At 35.2% G+C, this 22,765-nt stretch overlaps 1 protein-coding gene across 1 annotated transcript; it reads right to left on the reverse strand.

Moving 5' to 3' along the window:
• Window positions 1–782: 782 nt before the first annotated feature.
• LOC114300866 (ATP synthase delta chain, chloroplastic) lies at window positions 783–2,179 on the reverse strand. The gene has a single exon (XM_082874361.1). It carries the CDS (start codon window positions 1,707–1,709, stop codon window positions 957–959), a length of 753 nt encoding a protein of 250 aa, XP_082730487.1. The 5' UTR covers window positions 1,710–2,179; the 3' UTR covers window positions 783–956.
• Window positions 2,180–22,765: the final 20,586 nt, after the last annotated feature.

Below are 22,765 nucleotides of genomic sequence, written 5' to 3' on the forward strand. Positions count from 1 at the left end.
CAAATTTGTCCCTAACTTTTTATTTTTTAAATTGATATAAAGGGGCAAAATGGTAATTTTTCCATTGATGTATCAATTTCCGGCTGTGACAGTCCAGTGCAGTGCCTATTTTTTTTTTTTAAAAAAAAAAAACTATGAACAGTGCCACTTTTTGGCTTATTTATCAAATGAGGCTATAATAGCCTCGTTGGCAGCTTCCCCAACAGCGCCATAGTAATATTATGGTTCATGGATACTCAATTACCCAAAACGATGTAGTTTTTGCATTTGAGGGATTTAGATCCATATTGACCGGTGATATTCAATTGTAATAATGGGTTAACTCTTCAATTAATGAAATGGAGATTTCCATTCCATTCAAGAAATGAAAATGATTTGGGTTTTTTCAAGATAAGATAAGTGAATATTGACATTTGAATCTCAAAGACTGCAACATTCTTACCATAATACAATTGAAATTGGCAATATTCGAACTTGTTTTTAAAACAAAAATAAAAGGGAAATTGATTTGGATTTACATTTGTGGATGGAATTTTATTTAGTTGATAGTAAAATTTCACTACCGAAACGTAAAATAAAATAAAATAAAAATATCGCCGCCACCACAGCCGACGGAATTAGAATTTGGAGAGGAATTTGAAAATGAAAAGGAAAAAAGTGTGTAAAATTAAGTAAAATATAGGTATATTTTATTCACATTTTATTTATCTTTTCCATTTCTATTTCCCTTTCTAAATCCCTGCTCAAATCCCTCAACCAAACCTAGCATTAGACTTTCATAATTTCCGCACAAAATTTACCAATTAATTTTGAAATCATCCAAAACATTCATGGAAACATCCCAATTGCTCAAAATATAAATTGGAAACAAAATGTAAATTAATTAAAAACAAAATACATTAATAAACCCCCAAATCCCAAAAAAAAAAAAAAGAAAAAAAAAAGTCTCTGAGAACTCATACTGCGAGTTGAACATCTCCGATATCGAGCTGAGCAGCAATGTCTTCAAGCTGCTTCTTCACACTCATATCAATCAACTTCGATCCATCTTTCCCATACCTGATCGTGAATCCAGCCACCAACGATGGATCGATCACCGTCTTGATCCTCACGTTCTTCGCTCCCGTCAATTTCTGAACTCCCTTCGCGATCTGCGCCAAGTGCTGCGACTCCAATTTCACCACCGAACTCACAATCGCAAGCTCCGTATCAGTCAATTTGTTGTAAACCACCTCGAACTCCTTCACTATCTCCTTCACCAGCTCGATTCGCTTCATATCGATCAGGATGTTGACGAAATTCGCCGTGTGAGGCTGGAGACTCGATGTCGATACGATGTCGTCGATCACTTTCCGCTTCTTCTCGAGGTCGATGGTAGGGTTTACGAAGAACTTGTAGACCTGAGGGTCGGAGAATAGCTTGTCAATCTTGTCCATGTCGGCGGAGGTAGCTTCTAGGGTTCCATTCGACTTCGCGACTTCGGCGAGCGCGGAGGCGTAGCTTCCGGCGGCGCTGTCGGCCATCTTGGCTCCTGCGGCGCCGCCGCCTTTGCCGGAGAGCTTGACGGTGAGGATGGGGATTTTGAGGGAGGAGAAACCGCCGGAGAACGAGAGGTTTAGAGGCTTGAGAGGATTGAATTTGGCGGTGATTTGAGTCGACGGTGGCGATCTGGACTGGAATGTGATCGGAGTTTGTTGCAGAGCGGCCATTGTTACCGGCGAGAGCGAGAGCGAGAGAGAGAGAGAGAATTATAGTGCTTTGAATTGATGAAGATTGGAGGTAAAATTGGTTTTGGTGAGAACCGACGGTTTGGATTGGGAAGAGTGGAATGATCGACGGTGGATAAGAGATTGATTATCTAGTAACTTCGGAGAACGATGGCCTCTTATCTGCACCAGATAACGAGTTGACACGTGTGTGAATGATATTTGTGATTCATTTTCTGACCAAAATATCCTTTTTTTTGAGAAGCGTTTAGGTCTTCATGCCAGGGATGAGGGTGTCCAAATCATCTGCCGTTTTTTTTTCTGCGGCTGCTTCCGTGGCCTGTTAAAATGATGTGGTTTTGATATATATATATTTTTTTTGTCTCCTTCTTACTCTACTTATCAGTTTCTTTTCGTTTTTTGAACCCTTACTTTTTTGAGAAAGGCCAACGGAGAGGCGAGAGGAGTGAAATAGGCGCTCAATTTCAATGGGTAACTTTGCACATGAAATGTGAAGCAAACTCTTATATTGTAAACAAACATAAACTCAATCCCCGTCAACAGTCATCATAGGAACTGCAAGTATAAATCAAGTTTTCATCCTTATCACACAAATTCAATGGATGTGGGTGATTGGATTACTGAAACTCAATCTTCTTCTTCCAGGTATTACTGTTTTGCTTGGGATTGAACGGAGCACACTCGACATTGCCTCTACAAGCATTGCAAGGGTCGAAAGGACTAATTTTGTGGGAAACAAAGAGGGTGTGGCGGGAAAGAAAGTGAAAGGGGCGGTGATTGTCGCGTCGCGCCCCTCCACTGTCGTGTCCCTTCACCATCATTTGTCCTTTACTGTCATCGTTGTGTCCCTTCACCATCTCTCTCAGTTCGTTTCTCTCTACATCTCTCTCTTTCTCTCTTTGTTTAACGTCTCTCTCTCTCTCGTCTTTGTCTCTGTGAGGGCTAAACAAACTTAGATGGATGAGATGATAGAAAAAAATGAAAGTGAAAAAAAAACGGGAAACTCAAATTTTGAAAAGAAAAAAAAAACATACTGAACAAAACGATGTCGTTTTGGCGAGGGCCACGAAGAGAGCCGTAGGAAATGGCAACTAATGATCCTCACTCAGGGGTAAGGGTGTAAAAATGGCTCGAGATTTGTGGACTGCTCGAAATTCATCCATAGTCTGAGGTAGACCTGAACTAGTTAGATTTGGTCCCAAGTTCAGTCTAGGACCTTGGATCTAGATTTGGGTCTGAGCTGTCATTTTGAAACTTGACTCAAAATATTTTTATGTCCTGACCTAGCAGCCCACCCACTCCCCTCTTCTCTGCCAGACTACCAACAATCAAAATTAAAAAAAAAAAAATTGCTATAACTTGCAACGATAAATAAATAAATAGTCATTTCATTGCGTAGATTGATGCGCTGCGCTGTTCCATGCCAACGGAATAAAATAATAATAATTTAAATGTCTGCTACTGCAGACTAACAGTAAAAATAAAAAATAATAATAATTCAAACGGTCACATGACCGGTTAAAACAACGACCCAATTTTTTTATTATTTGCAAATTTATCTTATCCTCTCAAGCTCCTATAAATATCCTTCATTATTCAAAATAAATCTCACAAACAATTCTCTCTCTCAAACTCTTAGGCTGCGTTTGGTTTAGTTTTGAAATTGTGATTCTCTTTCTGGAGTTGTAAATTGAGTGTGGAATTGTGAGTTGAGATTTGAAAAGAGAAAATTTGTTTAGTTATGAGTTTTGAAAAGTATTTTGAAAGGAGTTTTTGAATTTTTAATTTTGAAAAGAGTGGATTGGATCTACCAGGTCATCGGCCCAGACATCCTCCCGGACGTCCAACCGATCTTACTCCTGGTTGACTGGAATAGTGATTTTTTTTTTTTTTCAATTGCAAGCTGTTATTTGAAATATATTTGCTTTAGATATTTTTTAAATTTAGAAATTATTTTTTTTAGATTTTTTATAAAAATAATTTAAGAATCTCATCACTAACCATTTTCAACACTATATCATCAAAAGAGTTTTGTATTTCGTGTTTGGTTATTAGTTTTGAAATTAATTTTTGAATTGAGTTTTGTGTAATTTTGAGTTATGTGTTTGGTCATGAATTTTGAAAAGTGTTTTAAAAATTTTGCCTTTGGAATCATGATTCCAAAGGCAAACCAAACGAAGCCTCAATCTCTCTCAACTCTTTCAATTAATTTTGAAATCACATCCCTAAGTGACAATTACAATTGTGCAAGAAGAAACTTTTATTAGAATAAACTAATTTTTGTATCGTATCCACCAGTCAGTAGCATTAATTAGTTTAATGAAATTTATTAGTTACTTATTTTTTATGTTAATTATTTCTTAACATATATTAGTTGTTGTTGTTTACTTATTATTGTTACTCATTATTTAAATTATTTGTTAGTTCTTATATATTATTTTACTTACATTACTATAGATCTTAATATTCCTAATGTTTATGTCGATATTGATACATATATTACACAACATGAATCTGTTGATTCTCATTCTAATGCACCTAATATCTCTCTTCCAATAGTTGGATCATCATCTAGGGGCACAACTAGTGGTGTTTGTGAACATTTCGAAAAAAATATCTATAAATAATTCTGATGGTATAATTATATTTAAAGCAAAATATAAATATTGTACACATTTACTTAGTGTTGCATCTGCAGGGGATACTAGTCATCTAAAAAGGCATGTTAACAGGCATTTACTATGTCAACAACCTGATATTAGAAGTAAAATACAATTAGGAGTTTCATCAACTGATCATTTGCAAATATTTTCATATGATCCTATACATGCACAAAATTTTGTAGTTGATTATATTATTAAAAAAGAATAATCTTTCTCTTCTATTGAATGTCCCGATTTTGCTCTAATGAATCACGGAAATTTTACATCGTAATATCAAAGTTTTTCAAAAAATATTACTAAAAATAGGATTTTAAAGAAATTTGAGGATATTAAAAGTGAATTATTTGACATATTTAAAAAATTAAATGGAAAAGTTTGTTTAACATCTGATCTGTGGTCAAATAATGATTTAGAATATCAATCTATCACTATGCATTTTATTAATAATGATTGAAAATTAAATAAAAGAATTATTTCGTTTAGATTTGTTGAATTTCTATACACTGATCATTCGCTTGATGTAGAAATAATAAATTTATTATATGAGTGGGCTTTGAAAAATAAAGTATTTACCTTTAGTTTAGATAATGTAACATATTACAATTAGACTGTAACCCATTTGAAATCAACTTTAGAATTATTTGTTGATAGTGATTTATTTTATGTTCGTTGTTGTGTCCATATTTTAAACTTTATTATTAAAGAAGTTATGCATGTATACGAGACTTCTGTACTGGTAATAAAAAAATGTGGTTGTTACTATTATATCTTCTGCTAATCGAATTTCAGAATATAAGAAAATTTGTCAACGAGAAGGTATATCATTTAAAAAATTAATTTTAGATATAGACAGTAGGTGAAATTCAACGTATAATATGTTAAAAAGAGTTTGTAAACAAAGAAAAACAATAGGTTTATTTTTTGCAATGATATCAATAAGAGGAGTACTGACTCCCACAAAATTTAATTGGCACCAAGTAACCTTGTATAAAATTTTTTAAAAAGTTTTTGATACTGCAATAAAATTATTTTCTTACATATATTCCTATTTTACCATTTGTTTTACATATGTTAACAAAAATAATTAAATTTTCGTAAAATATATGGGTAATAAATATTATGTAACCATTATTACTTAAATGAAAGAAAATTTTGATAAATATTTTGATCCATTGCCTAGTTTTTAGGTTTAGTCATAATAACTGATCCTAAGTATAAAGAAATTGGTTTATAAGAATTTTTAGAACATATTTCGCTGATTAAAAATAATTTGCCAATATTATGCAAACATACAAAATATTATTTGAAGAATACATAGTAGTTGCATCTACAAATGCACCTTACACACTACACTAGCAACCTCATCTCGAGGCGGGAGATTAAGTGTTTTTTCAGTAATAAAAAGTAGAAAAATATCTTAATATACAAGCGTAAGTAGTTCTGAACTATAAAGTTATTTGGAAAGTCCATTAGTGGATGATTTGATGATTTTGACATTATAAATTGGTGGAAACAAAATGAGACTATGTGGCTCATGGTTTCACAAATGACCCGTGATGTACTAATTGTTCATATTTCTACAGCTACTTTAGAAACAGCTTTTAGTGCAGATGAACGGGTACTAAGCGATTACCGCAGCAAGCTTTCGCATCAAATTGTTGAGGCACTGATAATATCTATAGAGATCATATGTATGCGCTTACGAGAAAGGCAAAATTATAATGAAAATAAGAGAATTCAAAACAATTTAAATGACATATTCTCAGGCAATGCGACTGAATTGTGTGCCTCCTCCAATGATTGATTAATAATTTGTTTTTCACTATTTCATTTTGTTATTTTTTTGTATTAAATTATTGAGGTGGAGTATAATGAAAATGATTGGTAGGTTAGTAGGTGACAATCTAGTTGTGATGTACTTAACCTATAATGATGCAATTGCTTTATCATTATCAATAATTTACATGTATTTTATTTAATGATATAAATTTTTGTAATATTTTATTTCATTTTGAAATAAAAATTAGTTATTCAATAAATGTTATATATTTTATTTAATGATTGTAATATTGAAAGTTTCATTTTGATATATATAAAATTATTCATTTAAAACAAAGAAAATTATATAATTTTATACTTTTTTAGTCATAAGTTCGTAACCAAAAAAATATAAGTCATACATGATTAAATTTAAAGTCCACCACATATGAAACATAACCAAACATCTTATTAATCTTAACTAAAATAATCTTAACTAAAATACTCTAGTACATTTTATTTTTTATTTTTTTATCCCTCATAAATAATTTATATACATAATATAGTTATCGTTTATTTTTTGGAGAAAAAAAAAAAAGGCCCTTCAAGCCCGGGCCCTATTCTAAGTAGGTTTGGGCATGGGCTTAACTTTTCACCCAGTGGGCCCGATCCAGCCCACGAGGCCCACCACAAGTTGGGTCATAATTACATCCCTAGCCATGGGTAGTATTGGAATGTGAGCATTGAAAAAAGGGAAAGGAAAAAGATGTGACCATTTTAGTACTCCTTACATTTCAAAATATTGATTTCTTTTGGAGAATCTAACTTTTTTGTGGTAATACAATTATTTTATTCCAAAAATATTAAATTTTCAAAACTACACTTTGATTTAAAATTAAAATAGTACAATTTTTTTAGAAATATCAATTATCATAATTATATTTTTGTGTATATTAATGTTAATGAATTTAAAAGAATGGCAGAATAAGAAATTTATGATATTTTATTCCTTAATTTTTGAAAATGGACTAATATTTTAAAATAATAAAAAATGAAATAAGAGACTAATATTTGGGGACAAAAGAAGTAATTTTTTTAACTTTTTATAAAAAAGATATATAAAAAAATAGAACTAGTGATATAATAATTTATAATGATTTTTCTGACTATATAGCCTAATGTCAAACAAGGCTTAGCATTAAACAGTTTGATTCTAACTCTCTGATTCACGCCCACCTGGTTTGATTTCTGTCACTACGAGAGAGTCTATTTGGGAAGTGATTTTTTCAGTGACTTATTTTTTTAGCTAAAGTGCGAGAGAAAAAAAATTTATGATATGCTTGAAAATGATTTTTTTTATTTTTTACGATTTACCAAAAACGTATAAAAAGCAATGTAAATAAAAAAGAATATTTGATTTTATAGAGTTAATAAAAATAAATCTTTAATTTTTTGTATAATTTTTTTTTGGGTGACTTCATCCTATTTGGTAACATGCACACTTTCCAAATAAAGTCAAATTTGATAGAAAAAAATTAAAGTAAATGACTGGGAGATTGGTAGATTTAGGCTAAGGCCAAGTTTGAGAAGACTAAATAAGTGTACTTTTTAATTTTTTTATAAAATATGGGTTAGATTTGGGTTGGGTTTGAAGTGATGTGTTAGAGAGGTGATGCGACTTAAATAAGATGATGTGATTTAAATAAGATAATGACTTTTTGACTTTTTGGATTTTTTAAGAGTTGCCAAACTTGGCCTTTGACATATTGTAAAAAAGTTAAAAAGTCAAAAAGTTACTTAAAAAATTAAAAAGTTAACACTATTTACCAAAAGTTAACAATTACGGCTGCACAACTCCCAATCCTAATTTTTTCCTACAAATCAATTTTCATAATTTTTTATTACATATTTTTTCATAAAAAGTCAAAAAGTTAACCCAAACATACATATTTTCTTCCTCAATTTTTTAGTGACAAAAAGTGTACTTATTTAAGACACCCCAAATAACCCGTTAAAGTAGCAGTTTCGTAGAATCTTTTATTTAGTTATTTTAGCTAATTTAAGGCTTACTGATCATATTAACAAATGGATGGTCCATGATCCAGGTGAGATAGAGATGGAGATGGGTTAGAACTCTAGGTGGTGGATTAGTGTTCTACAAAACAAATCCTCAAAGAGTATAAATCACACTCTCTGGTTTTGATTTTCAAAATTTATTTTTTGTATTTTTTTATTTTCACTGAATTTTGTTAATATTTAATTATTTTTTTAAAAAATTTTAGATACACCTAACATAAATACATTTAAAAAGTATAATATTTGTGAAAAAAATCTTTAAAAAATTCACTAAATATAAAAAATATGAAAATTCAATACATTTTTATTTTTTATTTTTGTGTATCTATTAATTTTTAAAATATTTTTTAATAAATATTTTACTTTTTAGATACATTTAAGTAAGGTACATTTAAAAAAAAAATTACTTAAAATTTTAAAAATATTCACTAAAAATAAAAAAACACGAAAACAAAAAATTCAATTATTAAAAAATTAAATTCAGAAAATTAAAACTAAATACACTGATTGTTTTTCTCAAAAGTCTACTAATGATTAGTTAATGTTGTGCTTGGAGAGGATGATAATGGAGGCTTAGAGTTTAAAATAGATATGCAATGTAGTTGGGTGTGTATGGACTAACTTTAACAGTTTATGTGAGGGGAATAATTTTATTAGTCTTTTTTCTAGTTAGGGAACGCCACTTGGATCACTATAATTTCTTAAGGTTAAGGTTATGAGATAAGTCTTCTTGATGGCTGGTAACGATTATAGGTAGAGGAACCTTCTTAAATCATACCATATTTCTCTCTTATTGTACGCATAAATCTCATGTTCTCGTGTCTATTTTAACAATTAAAAAAAAAAAGTTAATTTATTAACTTACTGATTTATTTGAGTTACATCACATTTTTATTTTTTATATATTTTATTACAAAAAATCAAAATAAAAAATTGACTTTTTTTTCCTAACGCTGTGTTTAGTTGGGAGATTTTGAGAGAGATTTGGAAAGAGAACGAGAAAAAGTGTGTGAAATTAGGTAAAATATAGGTATTTTTATTCACATTTTATCTATTTTTTTTATTTTTCTTTACAAATCTCTCCTCAAATTCTCCGACCAAATTAAGCAGGATTGATCATGATGACTACCAACATGGTGAAGCTAGCGTCCTGACCACCCTATATCACGTGTCCCCTGTTGTTAAACCATCTTGCCACTTCTTGGATCGTGTAAACCATGGCCCTAGACCCTTTTGGGCTGCCCCAATGGGCTATGGGCCTGGGTTGGCTAGGCATATATCACTTAATCAACCTATAATCAACTACACAATTTTGCTGAAATCTTGCCATTTTGATTTTGTGCTAGGGTGACTTTTTTTTTCTTGGCTGGTCATTGTACACTAGAGAGAGATTGTATTTTTTTTATTATTATTATTTTGTTCTTCTATTATTTGTGTATTCATTCATAACAATATATTGAAAAAAATTATTAAGCAATCTAAATTGTCATGTGATATTATTCATGTGATACTCTTGATAAATAAAAAATTGAAAATACATTAGGTAAGTCATCTATCATCTCTTAATTGTTTAACAAGATGGGTCAATGACATGTTTTATTCACAAAGTTTTCTACTGTGATATTAGTTGAGAATTTCATGTAGGTATTTTGGGACTACTAAAAATATCATCATCTAAAAAATATGAATATTAAAAAATATGACTTTTAGGAAGATATGACCAATGAAAAAAATATGGTCTACAAAAAAAATGACCGTTTAAAATATTAATGTTAAAAAATATGACAATCAAACAACATATAGTTGTATTTGAAAAAATATAAAAGGGAAAAATATTTTAAAGGAAAATAACTAAATTAGATAGCCTTATCAAAGTTTATATTTAAAAAGGTATTTAGCTATTTGGGTTGATTGGTGAGTATGGGGGCTATATGTTAGTTAGTGAAAGATTTAATTTAATTTTTTTTTCTTTTTTTGGTAATAAAGACACGTGTTGAAAAGTCAACGGTGAAAGCTAGTAGTGGTGAGGTAAACAAATAGGTAATATTTAATAGATAGATAAATAGATAGGTGACACGTGTACATATAGATTACATTTGAAAAGATAGTCGGACAAATAGGTGACACATGTATAAATATGGGGAGCCTTTTTGATAAATTCTTTTTCTAAGAGTTTTATTCCATCCAACTCATATTATTTTTGACTATTTCATTAGGTCATATTTGAAGTAAGAAGACCAAAATACCCTTTTTATCTACTTATGTTCCATTTAATCCACATTATTTTTTTATATTTCAATAAGTCTAATGGGTGACATAATTACCAAAATACCTCTAATGTGAATGTTCACATCGTCAATGTGAATGTTCACGCCGTCAATGTGAATGTTCCTATTTGAGGTAAGAAGACCAAAATACCCTTTTCATCTACTTATGTTCCATTTAGTCCACGTTATTTTCTTATGTTTCAATAAGTCATATGGATAACATAATTACCAAAATACCCCTAATGTGAATGTTCATATCGTCAATGTGAATGTTCACACTGTCAATGTAAATGTTCCTATTTGAGGTAAGAAGACTAAAATACCCTTTTCATCTACTTATATTCCATTTAGTGCACATTATTTTCTTATGTTTCAATAAGTCCTATGGGTGACAAAATTATCAAAATATCCCTAATGTGAATGTTCACATCCTATGAGTGACATAATTATCAAAATACCCCTAATGTGAATGTTCATATCATCAATGTGTAGGGGCTCGGCCTAGCCCGGGCCAGGGCCAACACATGTAAAGCCTCGTGGGTGCTTGCCAAAATTTGGGCCGGGCCAGACCGGCCCACGGGCCAAAAAATTAGGCCTAGGCCCTAGTCCTGACACAAAGGTATTCAAGCTTTGGGTGCCCCGGTGGGTCGAGCCAAGGGGCTTGGGCCTAGACTTGGGCTTGGGTGAACCTCACCATTTTTTTTAATTCTTTTTAATTTTTTTCCCAAAATTTTATTATTTTTCACAAAAAAGACATGGGGCCTCTAGCGGGCCGGGCCTCGGGCCGAGCCTTAAATGGGCCTTATACAGGCCGAGCTTCAAAGTGATGGCGCAAGTCCTAGCCCAAGTTCTCGGGTTGGGCTCGGGCCCAGGCCCAAACGAGCTTGCCCTGGGCCGCGGGAGGGCTTCGGGTGGCCTACGGGGCGCAGGCCAATTCTACACTCCTATCAATGTGAATATTAACATGTCAATGTGAATATTCACATGGTCAACAGGTCGAACCCGTTCCGGGTCGCGGGCCAATTTTACACTCCTATCAATGTTAATGTTAACATGTCAATGTGAATATTCACATTGTAAACGGGTTGGGCCGGGTCAGGTCGGGCCCGCGAGGGGGGTTTCGGGCCGCGGGTCAATTTTACACTCTTATTAACGTGAATGTTAATATGTTAATGTGAATATTCACATTGTCAACAGGCCGGGCTGGGCCCGTCCCGGGCAGCCTACGGGCCTCGGGCGGGTTTCGGGCCACCCACTCTAATTTTACATTTCTATCAATGTGAATGTTAACATGTCAATGTGAATATTCACATTGTCAACGGACCGGGCCCGCCTCGGCCCAAGGGGGAGCTTCGGACCACCCACGGGCCAATTTTACATTCTTACCAATGTGAATGTTAAAATATGAATATTTACAGCCCGTTCCGCCCTGGGCAACGGGCGGGCTTCGGGCCACCCACGGGCCACTGACTAATTTTACACTCCTATTAATGTGAATATTCACATTGTAAACGGTCCAGGCTGGGCCCGCGGGCGGGTTTCGGGCTGCCCACGGGCCGCGGGCCAATTTTACACTCTTATCAATGTGAATGTTAACATGTCAATGTAAATATTCACATTGTAAACGGGCTGTGCTGGGCCAGGCCCGCGGGCGGGTTTCGTGCCGCCTACGGGCCGCGGGTCAATTTTACACTCCTATCAACGTGAATGTTAATATGTTAATGTGAATATTCACATTGTTAACAGGCCCGGCCCGGCCCGTCCTGGGCAGCCCACGGGCCGCGGGCCAATTTTACACTTTTATCAATGTGAATGTTAACATGTCAATGTGAATATTTACATTGTCAACGGACCGGGCCCGCCTCGGCTCGGGGGGCGAGCTTCGGACCACCCACGGGCCAATTTTACATTCTTACCAATGTGAATGTTAAAATATGAATATTTACAGTCCGCCCCGCCTCGGGCAATGGGCGGGTTTGGGGCGGTCCACGGGCTGCGGGCCAATTTTACATTCCTATCAATGTGAATGTTAACATGTCAATGTGAATATTCACATTGTAAACGGACCGGGCCGAGCCGGGCTCGCGGGCGGGTTTCGGGCCGCTTACGGGCCGCGGGTCAATTTTACACTTTTATTAACATGAATGTTAATGTGTTAATGTGAATATTCACATTGTCAACGGGCCGGGTCCGGCCGGACCCGGCCCGCCTCGGGCAGCTCACGGGCCACGAGCGGGTTTCGGGTCGTCCTCGGGCCGCGAGCCAATTTTATACTTCTATCAATGTGAATGTTAACATGTCAATGTGAATATTCACATTGTCAACGGACCGGGTTCGCCTCGGCCCGGGGGGGTTCTTCGGACCGCCCACGGGCCAATTTTACATTCTTACTAATGTGAATGTTAAAATATGAATATTTACATCATAAAATTGCTAACCGTTCAAAAAATATTTGTAAGGATATCAAAATTAAATATAAGGGCATAAGAGTCTAAAAAAGAGTGTAAATCAAGAAAAAAGACTTTATTGAATAAAACTATACATACATGAGACTAAATGGGTTAATAAATTTCTTCATGGACTTTTTTGGTTAAAACACTTCTAAATGGAATTTATCAATAAAAATCCCATAAATATGTGACATTTGAACAACTAAACAGATAAGTAAGTGTGAATAGATAGGTGTCATTTTGGCCAAAACAGATTTAAGCTTGGCTTATTAACCTAATAGTTTCATAAATGAATCTTTGGCTCGAGTGTTTTTTTGTTTTTTCATATGATAATTTTAGACCAAGAGACTAAATTGATAGTGGCAAATTCTTTATTTATTTATATATATATATATATATTATTTTTTTTTTTAGATGGAGAAGTGGCAAATTTATTTTAAACTATTTTTGTAAATTTAAAAGGGAATTTTTTTTTAAGGTCCTTGATATTAAGATTTTATAAGATAAATAACATATAATATTTTCATAGTAATTGGGATCCCTCAATATTTTCACAGAAAAAAATTTGACACAGAGAAATTTCGCCCTGACAAAGAAAATTTTTAATTTTCACAAAGAAATTTATTTGATTTTATAGAGAAATTTCAAAATTTCTCTAATATAATCACAGAGAAATTTCATTGAAGGAGCTTAGCTAACAAAAAAAAAAATATTAGACCTCTCTTACTACCCAAAGTTTGAGAGGAATATTTTACTAATTTTTCTAATTTAAAATTGATGATAAAGATTTTACAATTTACATTAAGGTGACCCAAAAATAAATGAATAAATAAATAAGTAATTTGGGAGATAATTATGCTAAGTGGTAAGGAATTTTTTGTTCTCAAAATTCAAGTCATCCATCCTCGGTGAGTTTCAATATAGAAATCCTGAATAATAAAAATGTTAAGGCATAATCATACAACTAAAATTACATTAAAACACATATAGGGTAATTGGATGGACTTTTTTTTTGAAATTTAGAAAAAAATATAATGTGCTCTATAATTTTAACAAAATCACACCAACGCTCCCTTAAATTCAAGGAGAAATTACCATTCAGTGGTAATTTTTAAAAGTTATTACACATTAATAAAAAAAATTATAATTATAATTATTAATATTTATTACTTTTTTTGTAATTTTTTTTCCTAAACACCACTAATGGGTTCTTTTCCCTAAATGCAAGGGGCAATTAGATCCCAGTGTAAATTCAAAAAATAATTACATATGCATAGAAATTTTATGATTTTAATTATTAATATTTATAAAATTTATTATTAATTTGTATGTTTTTTTAAATGACATTGATTTGATATTTCTCCAATTCAAAATTGACAAAGTCAGAAACAATTTAAATCATTCTCTTACAATTACACTTTGCACACTCCTACAAATATTCACAATTTACAATATGAAAATTCTTGATATTATGAAAGCGTGATCGCTTCACATGGAATGACTGGCTTTTATAGAATAGATGAGTTAGGATTGAAATTGTTTGAAGTCCGAAAAGATAAGAAAGAATCTCCTTTTGCGATTGTTGGTAAAGAGAACATTATTGCTTGCATTTGTCGGTGGAGAAACCATTATTACTTTGCATTTGGCTTTGTCAGTAAAGAGAATCCACTTTATGAGTTGACACTTGATTGCTTGAATCACAGGTTTGCTTTACTTTGAAAGGGAGAATCCACTTTATTGATATTATTGTCTTTGAATAGTTGTTTTGGACATTATGAGAGGCAGAGATCACATGACTCATAAATTATTTAGGTCTATACCTTAATATGTGTCCGAAAAGTCGTCATTAAGGTTTTGAGTGTGGATCCTTAGAGATAATGCTAGAGAAATTATTGGAGATATTGTTGGCTGCCATGGTTTGGTGAGAATTGGGGGAATAATTTCCAATACAATGTCCTCATCTGAGTCTGAAAGACATTCTGCTTCGACCATTTGGATCATTTTCATTTTACCAAAAAGAAAATCCATGGACTTGATGCTTCAGATGAATTAAAACATCAATTAGAATCAATTATTCTTCTTGACAAGAAACTTGAATATGACCTTGAAGATTCTTCTGAAAATCTTTCTGATAATGACTTTCAACTAAATGAAATTGATAATGATATTAATACTTTCTCTGATGATGAACTAGAAGATCATTTCGAAGATTCTCATGAATGTCCATGTCAATCAACAAATGATTATTATAAGGCTATTTTAGAAATAAATGGTCTCAGTATTAATGTTCTAACAGCACAAGAGAAAATGATTCTAAAATTTATCGATAATATTGATGATCCTGAAAAGAAACAACAAGCTATATTTAAATATTCAAATTCCAAACAAAAGAATGCTTCAACCACACATATTATGCAATAATTAAAATATGACACTTATGATTTCAAAGATGTTCTTGATCGTGTTAACAAAGTACCCACGCCACTCAATACACCTACTATTCAAGATCTACAAAATGAAATTCGCAACCTTGAAGCTGATGTCCAAAATTTACAATCCCGAGTTAGGAATGTAATAATGGCCCGGTCCGGCCCAAGCGGGCCCTGCAGGCTCTCGCCTTTTTAGCGGGTCGGACTAGGCCGACCCATGGGCCAAAAAGTGGGGCCTAATCCCAAGCCCAAGCCCAAGCCCAAGCCCAAGTCCACTCATAATAAGGCCACGGGTCGGGCCTAGTCGGGCTTTTTTTTTTTTTTTTAATTTATTAGGAATAATAAAAAAAAATTATACTAAAGTATTTTAGTTAAGATTAATGAGATGTTTTGTTTGGTGATATAATGTTTCATAGTGATATTTAAATTTAATTATGTATGACTTATGTTTTTTTAATTATGAACTTATAACTAAAAAAGTATGCAATTATGTAAAAAAATTTCTTTCGAAATGAATAATTATATATATATGGAATGAAACTTTCAATATTAAAATATTAAATTATTTATATAACATTTATTGAATAAATAATTTTCATTTCAAAATGAAATAAAATATTATAAAAATTGATATTATTAAATAAATTAGGTGTAGATTACTGATGATAGTAGAGCAATTGCATCACTATAGGTCAAGTACATCCTAACTAGGTTGGCACTGTTAACTTTCTGAATAAAACTGTATATTCAATTGTGTTTTAGTACAATGTGTACATCTGATATATATAGCAATTCTAAAACTAATCCTAAAAGGAAACAAGAATAAACCTAAACTAATCCTAACTGGAAACAAAAATAAACCTAAATCAATCCTAAATAGGAAACAATATTCACATAATATATACTATACTAATATTATTTTCATACCCCCGCTCAAACTCAAGGTGTTTGGGCAGAAAACACTGAGAGTTTGCCAAGAAGAAACTGAAATCGAGCAGTGATGTAAGTCTTGGTAAAGAAGTCAGCAAGCTGTAGAGCCGAAGAGATGAAAGGAAGCGAGATAGAGCCAGACTGCAGATGCTGACGAACAAAGTAGCAATCAATCTCAATGTGCTTGGTCTGCTTATGAAAAACAGTGTTATGTGCAATCTGAATAGCACTGCGGTTGTCACAATAGAGGGAGGTTGGAGAAGACTAAAAGATGCCCAAGTCAGAGCAAAGACAACGAAGCCAGACAACTTCAGCAGTAGCATAAGCCATAGCACGATACTCAGTTTCGACAATAGAGCGAGCAACAACAGTTTGTTTCTTGCTTTTCCAAGAGATCAAGGAATCGTCAGGAAACATACAAAAACCAGACGTGGACTTGCGATCAATAAGATCACCAGCCCAATCAGAATCAGCATAGGCCACTAAATCCAGAGAGGAAGTAGAGAACAATAGTAAACCCTAAAATATAGTACCTCGGATATAGCGAAGAATCCGAACCAAAGCAGCCCAATATGTAGAGCGAGGAGTAGAGACAAACTGGCTAATCACATGAACAACATAGGCAAGATCAGGACGGGTAACCGTTAGATAGACTAAGCAACCCACGAGCTCTCAATATAGAGTAGGATCATTCAGAAGAACACCATCAGTAGTGTTGAGCTTTACATTAAGCTCAATGGGGGTATCAGAAATCTTAGTGTCAGTAAGACCGTCACGATGAATAACCTCATTGGCATACTTAGCTTGAGAGAGGAAGTAGCCCTTGCGAGAAGAAGCTACCTCAATACCAAGAAAGTGCCGCAATGGGCCCAGATCCTTCATTTCAAAGGTGCGGAAAAGATGCTGCTTGACCTCAGATATAACAAAAGAGTCAGAACTAGTGATGATCATATCATCTACATACAATAATAATGCAACAAATCCAGTAGAGGTGTGGAGAAGAAATAAAGCAGAGTCTTAGACACAAGGATGAAACTTAAGCTCAATAACAGCAGTTTAAAAGCGATCATATCAAGCATGAGGAGACTGCTTCAGACCATATAGAGCACGCCGAAAGCGATAAACCTGTCTAGAGAAATGGTGAAGGCTAGGGGGAGGACGCATGTAAACCTCTTTAGTGATATGGCCATTAAGAAAAGCATTTTTAACATCTATCTGATAAAGAGGCCGAGAACGAACAGCAGTGACAGAGATCAAAGTATGGACAGTAGTCATCTTGGCAATAGGAGCAAAGGTCTCCTTATAATCAATACCATACTCTTGTGAGAAACCTTTAGTAACCAGACGAGCTTTGTAACGCTCAAGATAACCATCAGAATGAGTTTTGACTTTGTAGACCCATTTGCAACCAACCAAATTCTTACTAGCAGGCAAAGAAACCAACTCCCAAGTATTAGTTTTCTGTAAAGTAGATAACTCATCCTCCATAGCTTAAACCTAATGAGGATCCTGACAGGCCTCCTTGTAAGATTGGGGTTCTGCAAAATAGTGAATAGCAGACAAAAAAGTACGATAGGAAGCAGAAAAACATGTATTAGACCAACCCAACCTGTTTGGTGAATGACGTGCTCGAGTAGGATATCGGTGTGCAGTAGTATTAGAGTCGTCAAAAGCAGAAGGATCAACAGCAGGGGTAGAGACAACCAGTGGATGAGGAGCCTTACAACGAGAATAAACTAACAACAGAGAAAGAGAAGAAACCAAAGGAGGAGAAGTAGCTGGGGGAGAAGATGGAATATGCTCAGGAGGAATTGTGGATATGTATTCATCAAACGGGACCTTAGAAGGAAATGGATCAGTATGAACCAAATCCTCTTTGGAAATTGGGGCAGTGAGAGGAGGAAGCTGAAAGTAAGGTAGACATTCGAGAAAAGAAACATGACGGGAGACATAAAGACGACGGGAAACACGGTCCTAACACCGATAGCCTTTCTGAGTAGAACTATAACCCAAAAAGACACAGAGGACAGACCGGACACTAAGTTTAGTCTTATCTTTGTGGGGAAGAAGGACAAAACAGGCAGACCCAAACACACGAAGAAGAGAGTAGTTAGGAATTTGGAAAAACAAAGCCTCAAAAGGAGACCGGCCAGAAAGAATGAGAGTAGGCATGCGGTTGAGAAGAAAAGCAGTAGTAAGAATTGTCTCCCTCCAGAATGGAGCAGAAACTGAGGCAGAGAGAAGAAGAGACCTAACTGTCTCAAAGAGATGACGGTGTTTATGCTCGGCTCGACCATTTTGGGCAGGTGTATCTGTACAGGAAGTTTAGTGAATAGTACCTAAATTGGCCAAATACTCATAAAACTCATTTTTAAAATATTCTCCACCCAAGTCAGACCTTAACACTTTAATTGTAGACCCAAACTAAGTAGTAATCATAGACTGAAAGGTACAGTATATCTGATAGAAATTGGATTATGAGTCATAAGATAAACCCAAGTGTAATGGGTGCAGTCATCAACAAATGACAGATAGTATGCAGAACCCCCTTTGGTAAGAATAGGAGAAGAACCCCAAACATCTGTATGAACTAAAGAAAACGGTATATTAGGTATATAAGTACTTTTACGAAAATGTAAGGCAGTCATTTTGGTAAGTTTATACCTTTGACATTTAGTAAGTTCATTAAGAGAAACTTTACCCAGTATACCTGACTGAGCTAAAGACCGTAAGCGGTCAGCGAACAAATGTCCTGATCTAGAATGCCACAAGTAGAAAGGAGTGGACAGATAATCTAATTAAAAAGAGGAAAAAACAGTTGGAGAAGTTTTTATAGGCAGATGCAAGCTCTCCACCACATAGAGGTCTCCAACTGTAACGCCCTCAAAAAAATAACATTAAACCCATCAAATAAGACATGCATTGAGATGCAAAAGTTCCACATTCTTCCATTTATCCGAGTTCTATTACACAAGTATTACATGTTAACAACAAAAGCAAAATGCCTTACAGGCTTACAGCTTTCCAAGTTAATACTTGGTTACAACAAAGAGTTCTAACTCGTTTACACATAAAGCCCTTGGCTTGAAATTACATGTAATACATCAAAAAGATAACGACAATAGTGTGCCCGCCTCTAGCCTTCCAAGCTATGTCCTTGGAGGTGGCATGCTACCTGTACCTGAAAATGATATTCCCATTTAGGGTGAGCCACAGCCCAGTAGAAATACACTAAACCAACCATGAACAATGACTAAAATATTAGCAATTGATAGATGGCCAACACTGATACATTCACATAAATCACATATTTATGTTATACGACTTACGAGTCCAAGTTACCCTTCATTATCCCTTTTTCAACTGATAGGCATGTAAGCACCACCCACATTTTAAACAGATATGTATAACAACAATATCCACATTCTCAGATAAGCAAATAAGCTATATCCACATTCTACAACAGATATGTATAACAACAATATCCACAGATAAGCATATAAGCTATATCCACATTCTACAACAGATATGTATAACAACAATATCCACAGATAAGCATATGAGCTCTATCTTCACTTTACTAGACAAGCATATGAGCTGTATCTACGGAGTTCATCCCCTATCTTCTCCCAACACTATCCGGTTTAGAGGTACATCCCCTATCTTCCCCTAAACCGCGGAGTACATCCCCCATCTCCTCCTCTACACATAATGTATACAAACACAATGGTTCTATATACAATCACTCAATACATACAGTTAATGTATTCTATCAACCGTCAAGTTTCATGGCACATTCCATTGATTAGTTTCCGTTTGCCTAATCATCATGCATTGTCTACAACAATCACGACTATCCTCCACCGATAGCCCAAAGTAGTTATTTCTAAACAGAAAATAAATGCACAATGGATATTCAATCAACATTTCATTTCCTCATTTCTCACAATTAATTATCCCAATTAATTAAACAATGTAATTAGGTTGTTATCCATAATTACCATTTCAACCCTTAGGTCCCATTTTCATCAATGATTCAACATTTATTCCATTTCTCTATGCCAAACATGCATCTAGGTTTATTATGAATAAAACCCCAACTTTTGTAAAATTACACAAAAGCCCCAAACTTTTACCAAATTACCAAACCAACCCCAACATCTCAAAATACTAAAATATAAAGACAAAATCCATAAAGAGGAGTAGGATATCCCTACCTCGAAGTTTGAGCCAAAAAGGAGATGAAGACTCGAAGATCAACGTGCTCCAAATCCAAACTTTTTCAGATTAAATCAAAGCTCTCAACGCCCTCTATCTTTTTAACAAAGGCCCTAGGCTAGATTCACACTCTAGGGAGATCAATTCTTAGAGAGAGTGTAAGTTTAGAGAGAGACTGTCTCGGATCAAGGGTTTGAAAGAAAAATGAAGTGAAAAAGTGATGTTTCAAAATGCTACTGTCCGCTGATATAAAACACTCTCGCTCGAGCGAAGACTTGGTCGCTCGAGCGACCAGACACAGAAAACTCTCGCTCGAGCCAAGAAGCTCTCGCTCGAGCCAAAAACTCAAAAGTGCGCTCGAGCGAAAGAATGCTCGCTCGAGCCAACAACTCAAACCCTCAGGTCTGCAACCAGAAGCACGCTCGAGCGACAGACCTCTCGCTCGAGCGAAGAACAAACCAGACCGCTCGAGCCAAGAAAAGCTCGCTCGAGCCAAGAAATACAACTCTCAGGTCCAGAACCAGACGCCATCACTCGCTCGAGCGAAGCCACTCTAGCTCGACCCACTAGACACAAACTCAACTCTCGCTCGAGCGACCAACTCCTCGCTCGAGCGAAGGTTCAAAAATCTGGGCAGCAACACTAGGCTCCCAAACACAACCAACCTGAAACAAACCTGCCCAACACATCCTATAACTCAAATACGAAGTAAAAAGGATGCAACAAGATAATAAACAACTACCAACATCCACGGACACATGTCCGGATCACTGTACAACATGGGTAAACCCGGGATCGCTATAACCTCCCCCCCTTAAAGAATTTCGTCCCCGAAATTAAGCACAAGTTTTCAAAAACAGGTTTTCTTCCATTTTAAACAATGTTACATTTTAACATTCATCAATTTGACCCATTACCGGTCATCCCCCTCCCTTTAACAAGAGGCATTTCACAATATGTAAACAACATATGTACTTTCAACATGCATTAACATTACGCATTATCTTTCCAATTTCAACAATACATTCAACACATATAGTGTCACATTTAACTTCCATATGAGGCAAGTTCCAAAACATACTTCCAATAAACCAAACATTTTCAATGTTTCACACTTAAGACATATATGAAAGCTCTTAAGTTCAACAACAGTTCAAAATTTAAATACAAGATTACATATCAACAAACAAGTCCGGATATTTTTCGCGGACTCCCAACTCACGTTCCCAAGTGGCATCCTCCACTCCGTGATGTTTCCACAAGACTTTCACCAAATGAATAGTCTTGCCACGCAGGACCTGATCCCGCCTATCCAAGACCCGAACTGGTCTCTCCTCATACGAGGCATCCTCATCTACCTCTAAATCGGTCCAATCCAACACATGTGATGGATCTGGTTCATACTTCCGAAGCATACTCACATGAAACACGTCATGAACTCCGGACAACTGCGGCGGTAAGGCTAACCGATAAGCAACCTCACCAATCCTCTCAAGGATCTCAAAAGGACCAATAAACCGAGGGGATAGCTTTCCACTCTTCCCAAACCTCATCAGGCCTCGTCTAGGTGATATCTTCAGAAAGACATGATCACCTACCTCAAACGCCAAAGGCCTCCTCCTACGGTCGGCATAACTCTTTTGTCGACTCTGGGCTGTAACAAGCCTCCTACGGATAAGCTCAACTTTCTCCGTCGTCTCCCTAACTAACTCCGGACCCAACAAAGGTGCATCACCCACCTCGGCCCAACAAACTGGAGACCTACACGGTCGGCCATACAAGGTCTCAAACGATGCCATACCGATGCTAGACTGAAAACTGTTGTTGCAGGCAAATTCTACCAAGGGTAAGTGCCTCTCCCACATCCCACTGAAGTCAAGGACACAACCCCGAAGCATATCCTCGAGGATCTGAATAGTACGCTCGGACTGCCCGTCAGTCTGAGGATGATAAGCCGTACTAAAGGTCAACTTAGTGCCCAAGGCACTCTGCAAACTCTGCCACAACCTAGCAGTAAAACGAGGATCTCTATCTGAGACGATCGTCACTGGGACCCTGTGCAATCTCACTACATCCCGAATATACAAATCGGCAAGATGATCTACCGAATCTCTCACGCGCATAGGAATGAAGTGCGCAGACTTAGTCAACCGGTCTACAACCACCCAAATCGCATCACTACCCCGTTGAGTCCTCAGAAGACCTACAACGAAGTCCATAGTGACATGCTCCCACTTCCACTCGGCA

Source organism: Camellia sinensis, chromosome 6, assembly GCF_055761805.1.
Source record: "Camellia sinensis isolate YWXY chromosome 6, ASM5576180v1, whole genome shotgun sequence".
Taxonomy (NCBI): Eukaryota; Viridiplantae; Streptophyta; class Magnoliopsida; order Ericales; family Theaceae; genus Camellia; species Camellia sinensis.